A 15,531-nucleotide genomic window follows, 5' to 3' on the forward strand; every position below is an offset into this window, starting at 1 on the left:
TTTATATCTAGTATGCATGAATATTGATAATGGGGAAGCGCACATAACTGAATCTGAACTTAATGATTTATGGCACAAAAGAATGGGACACTCTACCAAATACCCTAGTAAAACTCTATGTGAAACATATTTAAAAGGTAAACAGACACAGAAGCCTTATAAATCTTTAAGTGAAGACTTAAAAGGAAGGAGATTGTTAGAGGTTATTTCGTCAGATGTTTGTGGATTTTTCACTCCTGTAACTTACAACGGCATGAAGTATTTTGTAATATTTATTGACCACCTTTCACATTTTATAGTATGCTATCTTATGAAAAATAAAAGTGAAGTAGGTACTGGAAAAATTTTAGCAATATGTAGCCATTGTAGAAGCTAAGTTCTAAAGCAAAATAGAGAGATTACGATATGACAATGGGGGTGAATACATGTCAAGGAATTTTAAATACTTTTGCAGGGCAAAAGGCATAATAGTTCAATCAACAATACCACATACACCTCAATAAAATGGGTCTGAAAAGATGAACAGATATTATAATGGAAACTGCACGATGTATGCTTTTTAGTTCTGAACTGGAAAAATATTTATAGGGAGAAGCAGTGCTGGTAGTAGTTTATATTATTAATAGACTACCAACAACAACATTACCAACAAATATTACTCCTGCGGAAAAATGGTATAATCAAAAGCCAAACATGGAGAAAATCAAAGTTTTTTGGTCATATGCCTATGTCCACGTCCCAAAAAGTAAACAATCAAGTAAGTTGGACGCCCAAAGTAAGAAACATTTTATGGTTGGTTACATTGAAAATGGATACCGACTTTGGGATCCAGAAAAACAAATTATCACTGTTGGCAGAAATATTAGTTTTGACGAATTTCTTTTGAGACAACACGATCAGCAGAAACGGTTTACATATGACACGGATGAAAATATAGAACATAACGAGTTACCAGAAGAATACCAAGAAAAGAAAATAGAATCAATAGAGCTAGAACTGGAACTGAAAGACCTTAGAGAAATAAAACCACCAAAGTATCTACAAAACTAAGCATACCATATGTGACTATACATCTGATCCTTTTGCTGCTTTATCTATTGGTGACTTTACATCAAATATACCAGACTGTTATGAAACTGCACTGTTAATGGGAAATGGCTGGATTGAGGCAATCAAAGATTAATTGATCTCTCTACAAAAGAACCAAATATGGGAAATTACCACAAACCAGATGGGGAAGAAGTTATAGACTAAAAGAAATTGATAAAAAAAAGAAAAACTGAAAGTACTGAAACTGTTTTGAAAATTCTTAACTAGTGGACAAATATGTCTACCTCGAACATGAAATTAGCGTCTTGAGAGATAACCAAACAGCAGAACTGAACAAAAGAATCAACATGGCATGGACAGCTTACGGAAGACTAAGAGTGACGTTTAACAGTGGTATACCAATCTGCTTAGAAGGAAAGTGTATGACCAAAGTGTTCTACCAGTACTAACGTACGGTGCAAAGACTCTAACTCTAACAGCTGCATGTACGAGAAAATTAAAGATACATCAACGAAAAATGGAAAAGCGAGTCATGCTTGGCATATCACTGAGGGATCACGTAACGAACGACGAGATATCGCGAAGAACAGAAAAAACCAACTTGATCGAGCATGTGGCAAAGCAGAAATAGAAATGGGGCACGTAGCTAGAATGCGGGACATGAGAAAATCGCGGCTTTACACTGGGGGTCTCTTGGGTTGTTTTCTATCAACCGCCGGTGGTGTTTTTGGGTCAATCAACGTGTAGCACTGTTGTGCTGGGGCTTGATTAGGATCAGAGTTTCAAAGGTTTTCAAAGTTTCAGGGTTTTCTTCACTAGCAGAACACAAAAATGTCTGTTTCAACAACCTTAAAATTCGACTTAAAACAGTTGTACTAAAAACAGTAGTATGTGGCAAATGGATAGTTCTCGAAGCCATTAAATACTTTGACGGGTCACACTTCAACTAGAAATAAATACAGTGTGTCCCAACACACCACACCAACCACATTATTAAGGCACTTTTTTACGTAGAACACGATGACGTAATTAGAAAAAATCTATCGTCATTGGAAGTATGTCTATAGTTAATCTTAAGAATCACTGAGATATTAAACTTTTTTGTTTTCATTCAAGTTGGCTTTGACTTAGCTGTCAAAAGTCGTTTATTTATTTCTTGTTTCTATAACAACACTTGAATATTTAAAATTACTGCGTTTTTAACTTTTGAGTCAAAGTTTCATTTTTTTTTTCTTTATTTTATTTTTAATTATGTTCTACCGTTAATTTAACAATTAGTTCTCTACTCGTTAGTTATTTCAATGTCTGTGAAAATACTGAAAAAGTAATTTGTTATTAGGTATCTGTTACTCATTGCAAGTTAACTTCATATTTCAGTCATTTGTAGAAATAACTATAGACATACTTATGGTCGGCGGCACTAATAATGGGAGTGATGCACGTCATCAGTGAGTTTGACGTTTTGAAAATGCATTCGTATTGCTTAGCGATTAGTTGCGACCTGTAGCGCTCTCTTTCTTACACGCGCTTATTAACTGATCGCAATTCTGATACAAACGTAACCTTCTCGATCTCGACGTTTAACGAGTTGTGTGCGTTGTTGCCAGATTGCTAGTTGACCGTTTGCTGTTTTTGTTTATGTTGATGATGACTTGACCATTACTTGATTGAAAACTGCTTACAAAGAGACAAAAAAAAACCTCAATATTGACTAATATTGTTATTCAAAATTCTCTGTTAAAAAACTGCGTCAACTTCTATGTAAGAAGTAAATAAAAATAAAATTTATGTAAAGTTCGGGTTTTAATGAAAAAACCAAACATCTGGCAACATGGTGCGTTAAACGTCAATGACGTGCATCTGCCGATATATTGCCGTCTATTGTATATCATAGTAAATGTTTAAAAACAGACATTTTGTTAATGTTATATTCAATTATGACTTCCATTTAAAATAAGAGTTATGTCAATTATTGAGAAAACGGAAGGCAGTACCAAAAATATAAGCACGCCACTGGAATCACGTCGAAAAAGTGCCTTTGAGAATGTTTTTGTTTCACTTCGATATTTTGATAAACAAAAAAGTTGTGAAGAGTTTTCAAAATGAGCGAAATTCGAAAAACGCCCTCTACTCCGCAAACTGACAAGATATCGAAATACGGTTTTTGACATTAATCTTTTTTCAAAAATCGAGGCTTAGACATGTATACTAGTTTTTTCCTATCTAACTGGGAAATGGGGTTTTCCTGTCAAAACACACTAAATCCGGACACCGTGTATATTCCAAAATTTTAGAAGAAAAATTCTGTTGATGTTTGAACAAAATCTGATAAGGGTTAAGATTAAGTGAACTATGCCAAAAGTCAATGCCCTAAATATGAAAATGTACAACTGTTAGTTAACCAACTGCATTCCTCAAATTTGAGAAAAGTTCTGCAAAAATTTTAACACAGCCGAGAATGTACCAGTCAACTCTGTGCCAAAGGCCAAAGCTCGAAGAAAAGGCAAAGAAAGTTTAATATAGTAATTAAGGTACCAAGGGCATTATAAGGACAATAATGCATGAGGTCGATAGGGCCTCCGGCCCGAGGGGTCTACTTCGACCGTGGGCATTATTTCCTAGAATGCCTGTGGTGTCTTCAATACTTAAGCCAAACACTAGTTAATTGTTACAAAGGTCGGGGCAGTACCTACTGCATTTCGTCAAGTTTGAGAAGGCAAAATATGTAAAAATTTGAACATAACCTCGGAAGGAGTCTAGTCAATTGTGCCAAGAGTAAAGGCTCTATAACGGGAATTGTCATAAAAATGTTTTGCCGTATTAGTGCAACTTTATTAGACATTCATAATAAGATGATCGTAATTTTGGATTTTTCTGTTTTTACGCCGCCTTTTGTGACAAAAAATGTAATAATTTTTTGTTGATTAGATGGTATACCTAACGTAACTAACTATGTATTTTTTAGGGAAAACATCGGTACCGATATTCCAAACCAAACACCACACTAAAGTCCCTAAAGTGTTTTTTTACGACATACCCCAGCACGTTCGACTAATGGAGAGTCTTTTGCAAGATTTCCAGTTAGGTTACCATCTCTTACTAGTTGGAAATCAGGGAGTTGGAAAAAACAAAATTGTTGATCGTTTTTTGGAGCTTCTGAACCGACCTAGAGAGTACATTCAATTGCATAGGTGCGTTAAACAGTTTATCTATAAGATTTCCAGTTAAAAATAATATCTTATTTAATTCAGAGATACAACAGTTCAAACCCTTACCACTCAGCCAACTATTATGGACGGAGTGTTAGTTTACGAAGATTCTCCACTAGTAAAAGCAATCAAGTATGGGCACGTTTTGGTGGTAGATGAGGCGGATAAAGCCCCCACTCACGTGACATGCATTTTAAAAAGTTTAGTAGAATCCGGCCAGATGATACTGAGTGATGGGAGAAGAATAGTAAACCAACTTCCGGCAACAGAAGACAATAAGCAGTACATACAAATTCATCCTGATTTTCGCATGATAGTACTGGCAAACCGTCCAGGGTTTCCTTTTCTCGGGAATGACTTTTTTGGCGCTTTAGGTGACTTATTTAGTAGTCGAGCGGTAGAAAATCCTTCGAGGGAGTCTGAAATGGAGCTTTTAAAGAGTTATGGGCCTGGCGTACCACCAAAGATTATACGTAAATTAATTGATGTATTTGGAGAGTTGAGGAATATGGCCGATCAGGGACTACTGAATTATCCATATTCAACTAGGGAAGTGGTTAATATTGTAAAACACTTGCAGGTAAGGCCTAAAAAAAGTTAAATGGCGGTTACGCATCATTTTATTACGTATCATTTCGTGATAATTCAATGCGAGCGCGTCAAAATTTCGACGTTATACGACAACGTGTTTACAAAAGTTCGTATAAACATAAGTCTGTTTCGGAGATACTTACAGGGGTCAAAGTTTGTTTTACATTTGTTTGACTGCTTGACTTTTAAACTTCTACAGTTTTTGAGCTGAATTTTGGAAAACAACCATAACTACTTAGAGCTTACATCGTTAGGCATGCTAACTATTGTTAGTTTTATTTGCAAATGCTTCTTCTCTGCGGTCCGCCCACTTTTTACCACTCCGTTTTTTTTCCAGCGCAACACTGAAGTACACTGACATTTTCTGCAATTTGTAGTTTAATTTAGAAATTGTTTTGTCTCTTGTATTTTTTTTGTACCTCTCATCCTTTTAAGGTTATTTGCAAAAAAATTGAATTTACATTCTAAATTTAGCTTAGTTTTATAGTACAATTTAATTCAACGTCGGTCCTCTAACCAAAATCTCTTGAGAGAATACTTTCTTACTGGTGCTTAAAGGTTACACACATTTTCGAAAATTATGGTTCTAAAGATCCTGAAAACTGTGAGCCGTATTTTTTCTTAGCTTTAGGCCCGAATTCAGAATCACAATTGAAACCCTCACCTTACAAGCTTCTAAGTTCACTGGAGCATAAACTGAGGCCAACAGCAAAATATTACAAGTGAGGTACTGAAAAAAGATTTAATAAACGAAAATAAATAAATGTACCCGCAATGGCGTCACTGTTGGTGCTGACGGGTCATAGTGTCATGTTGACTTCTTCTTCTAGTGCGTTTTTTGACATCAAAGCGATATACAGGGTGTCCCACGACGAAAGACATCGATTGATATCTCTAGCCGTTTTCGAAATATTTGATGTTTTTTCAAAAAAGTGACAGTTGCAACGCTCAACATATTTTTGTACTATGTTAAAACCGTATTTCATTTTGCAATGAAACTTTGGGTTATTGTAAATAAAGGATCGTTTTATTAAACTGAGGGTGCGTAATGACTCATTTGTATACAGGGTCGTAAAAAAAATCATAAACTTGCCACTAAAAAAAATGAAAAATCTGAAGTTTTTTTAAATAGAAACCCACATTTTTTATGACGGAATCATTTTGAGCATTAAAAATTACTATAAGTTTCAATTTACTTGCCTATACCTAAATCCACCCCATTTCGTTTTATTCGAGAATAAACATTTTTTTATTATGCTGCACGGTTGGGATTATCTGGTGTTCTAGTTGGTCATGCTTTTGACACACGGTAATATTGGAGACCTGCAGGGCATGTAAATAACATTAGTTTTGAGTGTTTTGCCAACTGCAAATATGCCGTCGCGGTTACGTTATTCAAACCAAGATTACTTAAATCTGTTTATTATTTACGGAGAATGTAATAAAGTTGTGAGGAGAACATGTGAGGTATTTGCCGCTCGTTATCCAGAAAAACCAAAGCCATCACCAAAAGCTGTCAAGCAAATAATTGAAAATTTTAAGAATACGGGATATGTGAAGATAAAAGCTATTAAAACAAAACCAATCCTTAATAATACAAATGTAGAAATTGCAATTTTGGGCTATTTTGTTGCAAATCCAACTTTGTCAATAAGACAAGTTTCCGTAGAATCAGGCATATCCAAAAGCTCAATTCAGAGGATCCTGAAGACATAAATTTCACCCTTTTTCATTTAAATTAGTGCAACACTTAAAAGAGGTTGACTTTCCGAAGAGAGTTGTTTTTAGTGAGTTTTTGCTGACTAGTCACTATGGAGATGAATTGTTTTTGAATAATATTATTTGGAGCGACGAGGCCAAATTCACTAAAAACGGAATGTTCAATAGACATAATTCACACTACTGGTGTGACATAAATCCACACGTAATTAGAGAGAGAAATTTTCAAGAAATCTGGAATTTTTATAATAAAAAATGTTTATTCTCAAATAAAACGAAATGGGTTGGATTTAGGTATAGGCAAGTAAATTGAAACCTATAGTAATTTTTAATGCTCAAAATGATTCCGTCATAAAAAATGTGGGTTTCTATTTAAAAAACTTGAGATTTTTAATTTTTTTTAGTGGCAAGTTTATGATTTTTTTTTGACGACCCTGTATACAAATGAGTCATTATGCACCCTCAGTTTAATAAAACGATCCTTTATTTACAATAACCCAAAGTTTCATTGCAAAATGAAATACGGTTTTAACATAGTACAAAAATATGTTGAGCGTTGCAACTGACACTTTTTTGGAAAAACATCAAATATTTTGAAAACGGCTAGAGATAGGTATAGGGCATTCTATACAAAAGTTGGTCAGAATTTTGTGAGGAATCCAAATATGTAATAATATATAGGGTGTTCTATTTAAAATAAGAAAGTTGTGATCGACTTCCGGTATAAACGGAAGTGCAACCATCTTGAAAATATTTTAGTTGGATTGGGCATGCCCACATCAGTATCCTGCCAAATTTTCAAAACTCTCCTATTTATACTTTTTCCAATATCAATCGATGTCTTTCGTCGTGGGACACCCTGTATATCTAGTGTTGTATAGTATGTAATATGGACTGATATTGTTATTAAAATCTATAAATTGAAAAAAACATTTCTGTATAAAAAATAGAAAATACAAAATGTATGTAAAGTTCGGGTTTTAATGATAAAGAACATTGGCAACGCGGCGCGTGTATTTACTACATTAGCAGAGTCGTAATACATCGAATTAGTTGCAACCGTTGTTTCATTATTTTTCTTAAAATTTTCTGAAACTTTCTCATTATGATGGTAGGTATCAAATCAAAGTATCAAATTAAGCTCAATTTTTAGAAATTTCCCAACGCTGATCTGGAGGAAGTGGTTTTTAATGTATTCGACTTTGACAAATATACGCCAGAGGTATTGGAAACTTTAGGCGAGGTATTGGGAAAACATGGATTTTCCAAAAACGTCGTATCCAGTGAATATTTAGCTGCTAAAAGAGCCGCGGAAAATGTTCAAATAACCGTTAACAGATACAGCGGGTAAGTAAAAATTCTTTTAGTAGACAAGATTATTGATAAAATTTAACGGTTTATTTTCTAGCTTAGACGTATCCAGTCCAAAACATGGTAAGGAAGACCCTAACAACGATCCGCATGTGGGTGGAAACACTTGGGCTGGAGGAACTGGTGGTAGAGATACCGCAGGTTTAGGGGGTAAAGGAGGCCCTTATCGTCTCGATAAAGGACATAAAGTACATCAGGTAAACAACAACTTGTAATGTAAAGATTTAGTCATTATTTTTGTTTTCATTTTGCCGGTTAAAGCAACATCAGACATTTTAAATCACAATTAAAGTTAAATTAAAAACGTAACATTTTTGTGTAGATTAAGTTGTTTCGTGTAATATACATATTTAATTGAACTTTAATTGTGGTTTTATAGGTCTGATCCATCCAAACGATACATTCCCAAAACTCTCAGCGTGACGTTTACTACACGTAAAAGTTGGTTTAGAACATGAGATTAAATGAAAGTAAAAAGAACAATAACAGTCGTAAAATTGAAATTTAACAATTAAACTCTGGATCAGTGAACTAGCTTTATTGATACGTGTGCAAACACTCAGGGGTTCAAAGCGCCACCGACTTTAAGTGAGCAGGAACTAAGTCGGAAACCTTCAGAGTATGCTGATCCAAAGTATTACATAGCAAAAGATATTTACAAAATAATTACTCTTACTTACGTGATACTTACTATAACCAATGAAGCTATGAACAAAGCGAGCTAATCATATGATGATAACTAGCTTATTAAAGAACCCTGTGACCTGAGCATTAAAACATCGGCCACAATACAGTACAAGAGCAATCAATTAAAAATTAAGTAAATTAAAGCTAATAAAAGTTATCAAGGAAAAGGACAATGAATAATGAAAGGTACATCAAATAACTCCAATAGGTAGCTCAATCAACGGTAAAAAATCCAATACTATTAATTCAGATGGCCGCCAGAATTACCAGTTATAGCGGTTAGTTAGGTTAGGTAAATGGGCTTGCCTGACAACTCAACTAGGTTTCGGAGGCTCAAGATGGATCAGCCCCAAGATGAATTCCTGTCCCACGACCAAACTGTGCAATGGGAATCTACGGTAATCTGTTCAGGCTACAATTCAGATACAGGCAGTTCCGGTGGTTGCGGACCCAGATGTCAGACCCAACGGGCTTAGTCACGTCACCCTCGAGTTTTGCCCTTTAGTTGATGTCAAACAAGGGTAGGTTTCGCCCTCTGGACACGAATGACTTAGCTGGCTCTAACCCCTGCCGCAAAAGAAAGCACTACAAATCGGCATAAGCGACAACTCTTAAAAACTGGCAAAATCCTGAACAAGTGAGTAACAAAGAGTCGTTTAAGTTGGCCCACTACTGCAGCTAAAGTTACTGGCCAAGAGAGCGTCAAAAGGGCCTCCCTGTGCTTAAATAGCCAGGGCACAACTGGAAACGAGATGGGAGTTCGCGGAGCCAAACGAAATTGCGCATCTTTGTCCTAATTTAACCGAGTTTGTATCTCTTCAAATAACCGAGATCTCCATGGTCGAGCTCGTAAAACGGAGACACGGGTCTGCCTACGCGACGCTTGGTCTGTCTTGGTCGTCAATGTGTTACTCGCGCTGTCCAACTGTCATGGTTCTGTCTGGCCACATGCCCCACCCATTGCCATTTGCTTTCCGAGATACGCCTTATGATGTCCACGACTTTATTTCTTCGTCGGATTTCCTCATTTCTGATTTTGTCTCTTAGACTGATTCCAAGCATGGTGCGCTCATTCGCCACTCACTTATTAGGGTCATAGAAGAACATTTTTGCATTTTGAATCAGATTAGATCACAAACATTTAGAAAGATTTCTGAATTCCGCCCTTAGTCATAATTATATTTTGATTTTTTTTAAATTAACATGTCTTGTTGTATGCGAATGACAACCAGCTGTAGATGGGCTATATTAAGTATGCCCTTGATGCTAAGTTGTCACGTACGCTCGAAATATATTGGGCTTTTGTGGTGAAATTGAGAGCCGAATAAACTTATTGTGGAGAAAACCATGTATTTTTGTTTTAAAAAACTTGTTAGATTTTTATCAGACTAATTACAATAATCTTCATTATCTTATAGGTGTCAGATGAAGAAAAGGCAGACGTTCCAGAACACGTTAAGCGAGCTGCAAGAGAAATGAACAGAAAAGCTTTCGCCGAAAAACTGAAGGAAATTGGAATGTCGGGATATGACCACAACGTTTATTCACAATTCTCCAACGCAGTGGCCAGACAAGTCCAATCACTGCGAGTTATTTTAGGTAATTTACAGGCCAAACAGAAGGAAAGAAATTGGTATAGACACCAGACAATTGGAGAACTGGACGACTCTAAGTTGATAGATGGTAATTCATTCTTTACTTATAGTTTAGTTTGATTAAAACAATAATTGTAATTGATTTTTCGATTACTAAAAAAAGTAGTAGTAGTAGTAAAGTTTTTAGTTTTTTCAGTTGTAATTCAGTCAATTACTTTGTTTTAAATGATGAAAGGAGTACAGTTAATTTTTGGTCTGATTATTTTCTTCTGCCTTAAATTATTTTTATTATATTTGTACCTATCAATTAATTATAAGGGACAAGACCTCTGGGTTCCTGGAAAACAATTTTAACTTTCTGTATTTTCCTTTTTTGTTAGAATTCATCAAAATCAAAAAGTCAAAATCATTCTGATCAAAAAGTTTAAACGGCAAAATTATAGCTAGAGTATTTCTTCTTCGAAAGCGTAGTGAGACGTTTTGTCAATAAGATCTTCAGAAGGTATTGATTTTCTTGGAATGTCTCGTGAGCGCAAATGTATGCTTACTCGGCTACATGGCAAAATTCAGGGAAATGCTAAAAGACAAAAATTGTAATAGTTATTTACATTACTAGTGTGGTATGAGCATTTTTATAGTCACAAGTGGCAAGCATTGTAATCACACGAGTCCATTAATTTGCCATACCACACGAGTATTGTACAATATTTTATCTACGATTAACACAGAAATTATCAATTTTTAACTCTAACGTCATGAGTGATTTTACAGTCACTAGTGCGACTATAGTTATTTATACAACAAGTGACAAACCATTTTTTATTCAGAAAAAAAACAAGTTCTTGGAGTGAATAAACCGGTTTAAATCACGTGTCTTATATAATATTTTATTAAATTTTGACGTCTTATATTAAAAAAAAACCTAAAATCACAGTTCTATTAAATTTACACTGCGCCCCGTAGATGTGACATTGATGTTTGTTTGTTTACATCTGTAAATGGGCGAATGTTATTTAGACTGATTTAAAAAAAATTTAAACCTCTAGTGAATAAAAAATTGTTTAAATCGTTGCTAAGCGTTGAATAATTGACTAATAATAGGACAAAATTTAATAAAATCAATTATTATCGCACTAGTGACTGTAAAATCCCTCATTACGTAACTCAAAGGAAGCTATGTAATTGACCATTACCGTGCTAGTAGTAGATAAAAAAAATATTTTTTATGACAACCTAAGAAAGACATTTTGTCTTCAAGGGCGCCAGAAGAGAGTGATTTTTCGAAAACTAAGATCTGTGAGTATCTGGAAAACATTCAACCTTCTGTAGAATTTTGACAGAATTGAAAAAAAATTCTCAAGGGAAAAACTGTAGCTAGTTTAATTCTCAGAAATTTTGTTCTTAAATGCCTCAGAAGGGAAATATTTGATTAGGAGTGTTTAATAGGGACAAAGTGTCCTAAATGTCTACTTACAGAACTTCAATCCCTTTATATTTTATATATTTTTGCTAAATAAACTGCGCGCCATCTCAACCGGGACAGTGATTTTTTTGGGTGATTTTTATATCTTCGCCATTTCGAAGCGAAATATCAGATTTTGATGCGGTTTGGACTATCATCGAGCTTGATTATTGACTTTTTTCTGATAGAAAAAATTTTGACTTTAATGCACTACAACTGTACTATAAAGGGTGGAAAACGAGCGCGTGCAAAAAAGTTAAATTTTTAAGTAGCCCACAATTAACCAGTATTTTTTTTGTTTTATTTTATTTTAACATAGGAAATTGTTGATTAGGTATACAGGGTGTCCCACGACGAAAGACCTCGATTGATATTGGAAAAAGTATAAATAGGAAGGTTTTGAAAATTTGGTAGGATACTGATGTGGGCATGCCCAATCCAACTAAAATATTTTCAAGATGGTTGCACTTCCGCTTATACCGGAAGTCGATCACAACTTTCTTATTTTAAATAGAACACCCTATATATTATTACATATTTGGATTCCTCACAAAATTCTGACCAACTTTTGTATAGAATGCCCTATGCCTATCTCTAGCCGTTTTCGAAATATTTGATGTTTTTCCAAAAAAGTGACAGTTGCAACGCTCAACATATTTTTGTACTATGTTAAAACCGTATTTCATTTTGCAATGAAACTTTGGGTTATTGTAAATAAAGGATCGTTTTATTAAACTGAGGGTGCGTAACGACTCATTTGTATACAGGGTCGTCAAAAAAAAATCATAAACTGGCCACTAAAAAAAATGAAAAATCTCAAGTTTTTTAAATGGAAACCCCCATTTTTTATGACGGAATCATTTTGAGCATTAAAAATTACTATAAGTTTCAATTTACTTGCCTATACCTAAATCCAACCCATTTCGTTTTATTTGAGAATAAACATTTTTTTATTAGGCTGCATGCTCGGCTGCATGGTTGGAATTAGCTGGTACTCTAGTTGGCCATGCTTTTGACACACGGTGATATTGGAGACCTGCAGGGCATGTTAATAACACTAGTTTTGAGTGTTTTGACAACTGCAAATATGCCGTCGCGGTTACGTTATTCAAACCAAGATTACTTAAATCTGTTTATTATTTACGGAAAATGTGATAAAGTTGTGAGTAGAACATATGAGGTATTCGCCGCTCGTTATCTAGAAAAACCAAATCCATCACCAAAAGCTGTCAAGCAAATAATTGAAAATTTTAAGAATACGGGATATGTGAAGATAAAAGCTATTAAAACAAAACCAATTCTTAATAATACAAATGTAGAAATTGCAATTTCTAACCAACTTTTGTGTACAATGCCCTATTACTATCTCTAACCGTTTTCGAAATATTTGATGTTTAAATAATCTAAAACTGACATGTCTGGCGAGCGGGGTGGCCATTGAAACGGTCCGTTGTTAGCAATCCACCGGTCGTCAAACGTAGCTTGTAGAAAATTATTGACAATATGACCATTATGAGGAGGTGCGCCATCATGCTGATAAATTACCCGTCTTCTGTCGGCTAGAGGTAAATTATCCAAGTATTCCCTTTCTAAATCTTGAATTATAGCTAGATATCGATCACCTACAATAAAAACATAGCATTAAATTAAGTTTCAGAACTTCACAATTTGTCGTTTAACATCGTCGATATACCGTTTAAATTTTCTTCATAAAAACGTATCATAACAATTTGGTCATTCCTCACAGCACAATAAACATTAAAACTCCAGATTTCTTGAAAATTTCTCTCTCTAATTACGTGTGGATTTATGTCACACCAGTAGTGTGAATTATGTCTATTGAACATTCCATTTTTAGTGAATTTGGCCTCGTCGCTCCAAATAATATTATTCAAAAACAATTCATCTCCATAGTGACTAGTCAGCAAAAACTCACTAAAAACAACTCTCTTCGGAAAGTCAACCTCTTTTAAGTGTTGCACTAATTTAAATGAAAAAAGGTGAAATTTATGTTTCTTCAGGATCCTCTGAATTGAGCTTTTGGATATGCCTGATTCTACGGAAACTTGTCTTATTGACAAAGTTGGATTTGCAAGAAAATAGCCCAAAATTGCAATTTCTACATTGGTATTATTAAGGATTGGTTTTGTTTTAATAGCTTTTATCTTCACAGATCCCGTATTCTTAAAATTTTCAATTATTTGCTTGACAGCTTTTCGTGATGGCTTTGGTTTTTCTGGATAACGAGCGGCAAATACCTCACATGTTCTACTCACAACTTTATCACATTCTCCGTAAATAATAAACAGATTTAAGTAATCTTGGTTTGAATAACGTAACCGCGACGGCATATTTGCAGTTGTCAAAACACTCAAAACTAGTGTTATTAACATGCCCTGCAGGTCTCCAATATCACCGTGTGTCAAAAGCATGGCCAACTAGAGTACCAGCTAATTCCAACCATGCAGCCGAGCATGCAGCCTAATAAAAAAATGTTTATTCTCAAATAAAACGAAATGGGTTGGATTTAGGTATAGGCAAGTAAATTGAAACTTATAGTAATTTTTAATGCTCAAAATGATTCCGTCATAAAAAATGTGGGTTTCTATTTAAAAAACTTGAGATTTTTCATTTTTTTTAGTGGCAACTTTATGATTTTTTTTTGACGACCTTGTATACAAATGAGTCATTACGCACCCTCAGTTTAATAAAACGATCCTTTATTTACAATAACCCAAAGTTTCATTGCAAAATGAAATACGGTTTTAACATAGTACAAAAATATGTTGAGCGTTGCAACTGTCACTTTTTTGGAAAAACATCAAATATTTCGAAAACGGCTAGAGATAGGCATAGGGCATTCTATACAAAAGTTGGTCAGAATTTTGTGAGGAATCCAAATATGTAATAATATATAGGGTGTTCTATTTAAAATAAGAAAGTTGTGATCGACTTCCGGTATAAGCGGAAGTGCAACCATCTTGAAAATATTTTAGTTGGATTGGGCATGCCCACATCAGTATCCTACCAAATTTTCAAAACTCTCCTATTTATACTTTTTCCAATATCAATCGAGGTCTTTCGTCGTGGGACACCCTGTATATCCCGAGACGTTTTTGGCCGTTTCTCAATTAACGTTCTGTGTATCAACGACTATCGATTTAACCGTAAAATACGCTATAGCAGTTCTCAATCTCGAGTTAAGGCAGTAGCTTTGATCCGTCATTCTAAGTCAGGTGTGTGTCATATTATACAGTGCGTTTTTTTTAACGCGCAACATAGGATTTCACGTGTTAAATTTTTAAGCCCGTGATAGACCATGTTGTTTTGGAACTACAAGTATAAAACTTGACGGGTGGCTGTTTCGTACCCTGAAGCTTAAGTAAGTTTACCAATTCGGCCTAAAAAGTGATTAAAAATTTGCAAAAAATCATCTTTTTTCGAAAAGATTTTATCTTTCCATACTCCCTGTATGTATGATAGGTTCTTGTTGTTTTTGATACTGGCACGGCAGGTAGCAGGTAAAATTTGGCGTAGAAAGTAAAACAAGTTGATCATGAACTTTGTATCAAGAAAGTTAAGAACAAAAGAAGTATTTTTATAAGTGAATTGTTCAAAGTGACCTCCGTTTTAAGCCAAACAGTATTCCAAACAATCATAAAATGCCCTTTTGACGTTCAAAAGATGTCAGGTCTTGATGCAGTCAAAATATGTCACTCTACCTGCTACCCGCCCTGCCAGTATCAAAAACAACAATGCATACAGGGAGTATGAAACGATAAAATCTTTTCAAAAAAAATGATTTTTTGCCAGTTTTTAATTACTTTTTAGACCAAATTGGTTAACT

At 34.7% G+C, this 15,531-nt stretch overlaps 1 protein-coding gene across 1 annotated transcript in view; it reads left to right on the plus strand.

The window, feature by feature from the left end:
- c12.2 (von Willebrand factor A domain-containing protein c12.2) overlaps positions 1-15,531 on the plus strand; it is an 87,821-nt gene that overhangs the window by 60,485 nt on the left and 11,805 nt on the right. Inside the window, exons 11-15 of the mRNA XM_081982634.1 lie at positions 4,016-4,241; positions 4,302-4,839; positions 7,723-7,916; positions 7,978-8,137; positions 10,046-10,310. Coding sequence (XP_081838760.1) covers positions 4,016-4,241; positions 4,302-4,839; positions 7,723-7,916; positions 7,978-8,137; positions 10,046-10,310 — 1,383 coding nt within the window. The remainder of the gene's footprint in view (positions 1-4,015; positions 4,242-4,301; positions 4,840-7,722; positions 7,917-7,977; positions 8,138-10,045; positions 10,311-15,531) is intronic.

This window comes from Ips typographus, linkage group LG6, assembly GCF_016097725.1.
Source record: "Ips typographus isolate SLU linkage group LG6, UJ_Ityp_2.0, whole genome shotgun sequence".
NCBI classification, from domain to species: domain Eukaryota; kingdom Metazoa; phylum Arthropoda; class Insecta; order Coleoptera; family Curculionidae; genus Ips; species Ips typographus.